This window comes from Nicotiana attenuata, chromosome 6 (assembly GCF_001879085.1).
Source record: "Nicotiana attenuata strain UT chromosome 6, NIATTr2, whole genome shotgun sequence".
Taxonomy (NCBI): Eukaryota; Viridiplantae; Streptophyta; class Magnoliopsida; order Solanales; family Solanaceae; genus Nicotiana; species Nicotiana attenuata.
In genome coordinates this window covers 58,016,002-58,024,476 of record NC_031994.1, presented here as the reverse complement: position 1 = coordinate 58,024,476, position 8,475 = coordinate 58,016,002, and the positions used below count along the sequence as shown (strand labels likewise).

At 40.6% G+C, this 8,475-nt stretch overlaps 1 protein-coding gene across 1 annotated transcript; it reads right to left on the bottom strand.

The window, feature by feature from the left end:
• LOC109227876 (RNA-directed DNA polymerase homolog) lies at positions 4,834-7,998 on the bottom strand. The gene is made up of 2 exons (XM_019393067.1): positions 7,579-7,998; positions 4,834-4,971 (listed from the first exon to the last, which is right to left on the bottom strand). Exons 1-2 carry the CDS (start codon positions 7,996-7,998, stop codon positions 4,834-4,836), a joined length of 558 nt encoding a protein of 185 aa, XP_019248612.1.

The following is an 8,475-nucleotide window of genomic DNA, read 5'->3' as shown; positions in this document are numbered from 1 at the left end:
TCCAAACCCAAAACTTAATTTCTCCTTTTCATTATATATATATATATATATATATATATATATACATACATACACTATTGGAAACTTTATTACCCTCCCTATTCAAGTTTCAATTTAATTACATCCTATATACAAATTTAACAATTATATACACTTTAGGAATTAAATGAGTATCCCTTTATATTAGGAATCAATTATTTCGCATCATTATTCTCTCTCCCTCATGCTCTCTCTCTCATGCGCTCTCTCTCTCTCTCTCTCTCTATATATATATGTCTCTCTCCATCTCTCAATCCCTAATTCCAGTAATGTAGAGCAAAGGAAAAGAGAGCAACAATTCTCACCATTGACAACCATTAAAAAGCTTTGAAACTTTGAATTTGAATTTGGATTTTCAAAAAATATTATTATTTGAATTGGGTGTTGTTGCAAACAATTGGGAATTCTCTCTACGTCTCTCTCTACCTTTCAATCCCTAATTCCAGTAATGTAAAGCAAATGAAAAGAGAGCAGCAATTCCACCATTGACAACCATTAAAAAGCTTTGAAGCTTTGAATTCGAATTTGGGTTTTCAAAAACCATTATTTGTATGGATTGGGTGTTGTTGCAAACAATTGGAAATATTATTTGGAGTTTATATCTCAATTTTGAGGATGTTTTGGTGAAGATTAGACTTGATTTTGGCTGAATTTCAGATTGAAACTTGAAGAAGAAGAAGAAGAAGAAGAAGAAGAAGAAGAAGAAGACGACGACGACATTGGCATACATTATNGTTAATTAAAAGCCATATGAAAATGTGATAATCTATATATATATATTAAAGCAAGAAAGTTTGCATTGTGGTTAAGCCAAGTGGCAAGCTAATATAAAGCCACTTGGCAATTTAGGACAATATTTGTTATAGTATCTAATTTAAATTAAAAGATAGGATATTTCTTTAATTTAAATAGAAATATAGTAAATAAGATTCTTATGAATCTGAAAGAAAAGAAAGTTAAATTTGAATTGATTGATTAATTAATTAGGAAAGTTAATCAACACATAAATATTCCGACTCAAACGAGAGGCTCAACGAGTGAGGTGAATTGTTCTAAATAATGAGAAAGAGTTTTTTTGAAATTTGAGTTCACAACAGAAAAAACAAAAACGTGTTTGTAACTAGAAATAAGACTAAAAAATCTAGGTTCGAACCCATAATCATAATTACCGAGTTGTTGGATCAAAACTTAACTTTCGTAACTACCTTAGGTGATCAATAGTGTTCACTTCTCCGTGTTCCCTAAGACAATAATTCAATAAATTTAAGTATAACAAATATGAAATTAAGATTTATATTACATTAGTAGTGATAATAGAAGAGAGAAAATATAAATTGAAGCATCAACTTGTATGGTGATTAATAAAGGAAAATTTGCTTAGGTGATAGAGCATTTTCTTCACCAATCAGTAAACTCAATGTTCAAATCAATCCATATCTATGTTTATATATATATATATATATATATATATATATATATATTAGAGGAATAATTTGCATTGCGGCTAAGCTAAGTGGGCAGTGGGACGCTACTAGAAAGTTATTTAATAATTTAGGATAATATTTATAAAAATATTTAATTTAATTTTAAATTAAAAGATAATTTTTTTAATTTAAATAGAAAGATAGTAAATAAGATTATTTTGAATCTGAATGGAAAGAAAGAAATATAGTCTTATTAATTAATAAGATTTTGACCACAAATAAAAAAAATTGAACTAAAAGATAAAAACAACACCCCTATCTTAACTCATTATAAAGATAAAAATAGAGGTATTATCAATATATACTACGAGTATGTAGTACTTCATTCAGCTAAAATATAAAATGAAAATAATAAATAAATGATACCCAAAAATATTATTGATAAATTTAAGTATTAATTTGAGCAGTAGATGTCACGACCCATTTCCTAAATAGATCGTGATGGCGCCCAACATCATTGTCAGGCAAGCCAACGCGGAAATATAATTAAGTACTCATTTTTACTTTTACCAAAAATAAGTGCAGCAATTCATTAAGTTAAAGTCAAACCAGGAATGAACAGTAATGTGTCAAAATAGTTATACAATCCCAAAATAATAGTCTACTAACGTGTGTGCCAAGACCTGGTGTCACAAGTAATGGGCAACTAGTAGAATGTACAAAAGATTAAAACTATCCTACTGTCCGAGATAGAATAGACAGCAAAAGTAAAGAAAGACTCCATCAAGTTGTTGAACGGCACAGGACGGGAGCGGCTCACCATTGAAGTCTCGAACTATGAATCAGGGGCGCGCACCAGACTGATAGCCAGATGTACCTGCCTCAGATCCTGTACAATTAAGTACAGAAGTGTAGTATGAGTACATAAACAATATGTACCCAGTAAGTATCCCGTCTAATCTCGAAGAAGTAGAGACGAGAGGTCGACTTGATACTTACTAGGGTCAAATAATATAATACGGTGTTATGCTAAGCATGGGAGTCACAGATAGTCAACAGTTTGTAGCAAGAGATAATAAGTCATGTTCTGAACAATTTTGCAGTCAACCAATTACATTTCAAGTATTTAGCAGGACAGGTCATGGATAAGGTTTCACATAGATATCATGCGCACATTATGCCGAGGTCGACGGCCCGATCCAATAGAAAATAAACTGTGCACTGCCAGAGGGTCGAATGGCGCGAACCATAGATGCATCTATTTCTACCGAGATCCACAAATATCAATGTCAAGACCCGGATTTTCCACCGTCGGGAGTCATGATGGCGCCTACTATTAGGAGCTAGGCAAGCCAATTAATTATTAACCTTCTTGGCAACATCGACAATACTAAGGCAATGAGACATTTAATATAAAAGCGGAAGTTTTAAATATAAATGAACTGAAAACAAGTGCGGAATTTCAATTACAACCTCTACCCAAGACTGGAGTCACTAACTCACGAACGTCTATGGAATACTAAAAACAGAGTCTGAATAAAATATGATACTGTTTGTTCCGGTACAACGACAACAAACGAAATAAGGATAGAAGAGACTCCGGGCCATGCGGACGTCAGCAAGGCTACCTCGGGATCTCTGGACTGAAGTCAGCTCCCAAATGCTCCTACTACTGTCCAAAAGTTGCTGCTCCGGTACTGTGATCTGTGCAAAAAGATGGACAGAGTATAGCATCAGCACAACCGACCCCATGTGCTGGTAAGTGCCTAGCCTAACCCCGGCGAAGTAGTGACGAGGCTGGACCAGACTACCAGATAAACCTGTGCAGTTATATATATACAAGTACAACAAAATAATAGCGGAAAGTAAGCAATTAAAGCTGGGAGGGGGAAACATGCTTATGGGGTAGTAGATAAATCAGAATATCAGGAATAACAAAAGAAACTACATCCGATTTCTTCAAACACGGTATAAGGGAAAACAAACCACTTTCACTTGTTTCAATTTCCTCTCGTTGCAGGCGTGTAACACGATCCCATTTCCTCATATCACGTGGTAGGCGTACCACTCGATCCCATTTCATAATATCACGTGGTAGGCGTATCACTCGATCCCATTTCATAGTATCACATGGTAGGCGTACCACTCGATCCCATTTTATAATATCACGTGGTAGGCGTACCACTAGATCCCATTTCATAATATCACGTGGTAGGCGTACCACTCGATCCCATTTCATAATATCATGTGGTAGGCGTACCACTCGATCACATTTCAAAACATCACGTGGTAGGCGTACCACTCGATCCAATTTCTTTCAACACAATATACAAAATAATCCCGGCAAAGGAACAAGATAATATAATAACTATCCCGGCAAGGGAACAAGATAATATAATAAACTATCCCGGCAAGGGAGATCCAGCTATAACCAAACTTATTCAATTTCCACTTAACACATTTAAATAAATACTCAGTCTCAACAATTACTGGCTCAGTGTTAAAGATTTCCAACCAAGTCCTCATAGACAACAATTAAGAATTCGATAATTTAGCAATTTAGGACTCAAGGTCATGCTCGACACCAGTGTATAGATACTCGTCACCATGCCTATACACCGTACCCGACAAATAGCAATTATCAACTAAGACTCTACTCCTATTCCCTCAAGCCAAAGTTAGACCAAACACTTACCTCAAATGCTCCAAACTCAACTCAAGCCTCTAGTATAGCTTTACACTTCGAATTCACCCCCAAACCGCTCGAATCTAGTCACAAATTACTTGAATGTATCAATAAATGCTAATAGAATCGATTTGAATGCATGAAAATGAATTTCCCAAAGTTTTACTCAAAATTCTCAAAATGCCCCCGGGCCCACGTGGTCAAAACCCGAGGTTCGAACCAAAACCCGGTTACCCATTCCCCCACGAGTTCATATCTATGATTAGTTTTGAAATCGGACCTCAAATTGAGGACCAACTCCCCAATTTGAAGAAAACCTAGGTTCTACCCAAAATCCTCATTTTCACCCATGGAAATCCTTGATTTTAAGATGAAAACATGTTTAATGATGTTAAAGATTGAAGAAATTAAGTAAAAGTTGACTTACAAATGATTTGGAGAAGATAGATTTCTTGGAAAATTGTCTATGGAGTTTGTGTTTTGAAAGAATGAAGAAAAGGGGTTAAAAATTCGTCTAAGTATGAAAAATTGCAGGCCACAGATATGGAAAATGCGAACCTGGGTTGGCAATTGCGAACCCAGCAGGTCTGGGAATTGCGAGATTTTAGTTCGCATTCGCGAACTTGAAGAAGAGTGGAAGGTTCGCATTTGCGATAGAACTCTTCGCATTTGCGAAGGCTGGGCTCATGGGCAGGCATCGCATTTGCGATGAATTACTTCGAATTTGCGAAGATTGCTGCCCAGGTGAAGGATCGCATTTGCGATGGGAAGCTCGCAATTGCGAGTGCGCTTTTGCGAAAGCTGGCTTCGCAATTGCGAAGCCTGCAGAACTGAAGGATACCAGATTTTTCAAAGGCTCAAAATACAACTCGACACCTATCCAAAACTCAGCCGAGCCCTCGGGGCTCCAAACCAAATATGCACACAACCTCAAAAACATCCTACGGACTTACTCGTGCGATCAAATCGCCAAAATAACATCATATACATAGAATCAAGCCTCAAATCACATGATTTCTTCCAACTTTTCATAAAACACAAATTTTCCATTTTTAAGTCCGAAACACGTCAAATGACGTCCGTTTCCAACCAAACTTTACAGAAAGCTCTTACATCACATATAAGACTTGTACCGGGCGTCAGAACCAAAATACGAGCCCGATACCATAGTCTTCTGATCAAATTTCCTTTTCATTTTCCTTAATTAATTTCAGAAAACAATTTCACACAAAAATTCATTTCTCGGGCTTGGGATCTCGGAATTCGATTCCTGGCATAGGCCCAAGTCCCATATTTTTCTACGGACCCTCCAGGACCGTCAAATCACGGGTCCGGGTCCGTTTACCCAAAATATTGACCAAAGTCAACTTTAACCATATTAATATCAAAATTCATCAATTTTTACACAGAATTCATATTTAAGCTTCCCGGTTACGCGCCCGGACTGCGCACGCAAATCGAGGCAACTAAAAGCGAGGTTTTCAAGGCCTCGGAAGCACGAAATGAAAGAGAAAACAGGTGATGACCCTTTGGGTCGTCACATTCTCCACCTCTAAAACAACCGTTCGTCCTCGAACGGACAAAAGAAAGAAGTACCTGAGTCGGGAAATAGATGGGGATAACGGCTCCGCATATCAGACTCGGACTCCCAGGTCGATGCCTCAGGAGGCTGACCTCTCCACTGAACTCGCACTGAAGGAAAACTCTTCGACCTCAACTGTCGAATCTGCCGGTCTAGAATAGCTACCGGCTCCTCCTCATAAGACAGATCCTTGTCCAACTGGACAGTGCTGAAATCTAACACGTGAGCTGGATCATCGTGATACCTCCGAAGCATGGACACATGAAACACTGGATGCACGGCTGACAAGCTAGGCGGCAAGGCAAGTCTATAAGCCACCTCTCCCACTCGATCAAGGATCTCAAATGGGCCAATGAACCTAGGGCTAAGCTTTCCCTTCTTCCCAAATCTCATCACGCCCTTCATAGGCGACACTCGGAGCAAGACCCGCTCACCAACCATGAAAGTTACATCCCGGACCTTACGATCTGCATAACTCCTTTGCCGCGACTGAGCCGAACGAAGCCTGTCCTGAATGATCTTGACCTTATCTAAGGCCTCCTGAACTAAATCTGTACCCAATAACCGAGCCTCTCCCGGCTCAAACCATCCCACTGGAGACCGACGTCGCCTACCATACAACGCCTCATATGGAGCCATCTGAATGCTGGACTGGTAGCTGTTGTTGTAGGCAAACTCTGCTAAAGGCAAAAACTGATCCCACGAACCTCCAAAGTCGATAACACAAGCCCGGAGTATCCTCCAAAATCTGAATAGTCCGCTCGGACTGACCGTCCGTCTGAGGATGGAACACTGTGCTCAACTCAACCAGTGTGCCCAACTCTCGCTGAACTGCACCCCAGAAACGCTAGGTAAACTGCGTACCCCGGTCCGAAATGATAGATACCGGCACACCATTAAGGCGAACAATCTCCCGGATATAAATCTCAGCTAACCTCTCGGATGAATAGGAGACTGCCATAGGAATGAAATGTGCTGACTTGGTCAGCCTATCAACAATAACCCATATCGCATCGAACTTCTTCCGAGTCAACGGAAGTCCGGTAACGAAATCCATGGTAATCCTCTCCCACTTCCACTCGGGAAGCTCAATCCTCTGAAACAAACCACCAGGCTTCTGATGCTCATACTTAACCTGCTGACAGTTCAAACATCGAGCCACATATGCAACAATATCTTTCTTCATCCTGCGCCACCAATAATGCTGCCGCAAGTCCTGATACATCTTCGCGGCGCCCGGGTGAATAGAATACCGAGAACTATGGGCCTCCGCTAAGATCAACTCTCGAATCCCATCGACATTGGGCACACAAACTCGCCCCTGCAATCTCAAAACACCATTGCTATCTAAGGTCACCTTCGTGGCACCTCCATGCTGCACCGTGTCTCTCAGGACACACAAATAGGGATCATCAAACTGCCGATCACGGATACGCTCCAATAATGAGGAACGAGCGACCGTGCAAGCTAACACTCTGCTAGGCTCAGAAATATCCAATCTCACAAACCGATTGGCCAAAGCCTGAATATCCAAAGCAAGCGGTCTCTGGCTGACCGGAATATAAGCTAGGCTACCCATGCTGGCGGACTTCCTACTCAATGCATCGGCCACCACATTGGCTCTCCCCGGGTGATACAAAATAGTAACATCATAATATTTCAATAACTCCAACCACCTCCTCTGCCTCAAGTTCAACTCCTTCTACTTGAACAAGTACTAAAGAATCTTGTGATCAGTGTACACCTCACATGTCACACCATAAAGATAATGCCTCAATCTTCTTCGGGTCCACCTGAATACCCTCTGCTGATATGACGTGACCCAGAAATGCAACCGAACTCAACCAGAACTCGCACTTCGAGAACTTGGCATATAACTGACTATCCTTCAGAGTTTGAAGAACCACTCTGAGGTGCTGCTCGTGCTCCTCCTGGCTGCGGGAGTATACCAGAATATCATCAATAAAGACTATCACGAACAAGTCCAAATAAGGACTGAACACTCGGTTCATCAACTCCATAAATGCCGCTGGGGCATTGGTCAACCCAAATGACATGACCAAAAACTCATAATGCCCATACCGAGTGCGGAATGCTGTCTTAGGGACATCAGACGCCCTAATCCTCAACTGGTGGTAGCCAGATCTCAAGTCTATCTTTGAAAACACCTTCGCACCCTGAAGCTGGTCGAACAAATCGTCAATCCTCGGCAGTGGATACTTGTTCTTTATCGTCACTTTGTTCAGTTGCCGGTAATCAATGCACATTCTCATCGAACCATCCTTTTTCTTCACAAATAACATCGGCGCACCCCAAGGAGAAACACTGGGTCTGATAAAACCCTTCTCTAGCAAATCCTGCAACTGGTCCTTTAACTCCTTCAACTCTGGCGGGACCATGCGATATGGCAGGATAGAAATGGGCTGAGTGCACGGAGCCAGATCAATACAAAAATCAATATCCCTGTCGGGCGGCATACCCGGCAGGTCTGAAGGGAAAACCTCGGGGAACTCCTGAACAATAGGAACAGAATCAATAGAAGGGACCTCTGCGCTGGAATCGCGAACATACGCCAGATAAGCTAAACACCCCTTCTCAACAATGCGTCGAGCCTTCACATATGAAATAACTCTGCGGGTGGTATGCCCTGGGGTCCCTCTCCACTCCAAACGGGGCAAATCTGGCAAAGCCAAGGTCACGGTCTTGGCGTGACAATCTAAGATAGCATGATATGGGGACAACCA

Bases quoted from the DNA above. Each gene is read 5' to 3' on its own strand.
- LOC109227876 (XM_019393067.1), bottom strand. From the start codon at position 7,998: ATGTGCATTGATTACCGGCAACTGAACAAAGTGACGATAAAGAACAAG. The intron at 4,972-7,578 runs TGGTTGAGTTCG...TCAGTTCTGCAG, and splicing joins AGTTCTCGAAGTGCGAGTTC to GCTTCGCAATTGCGAAGCCA.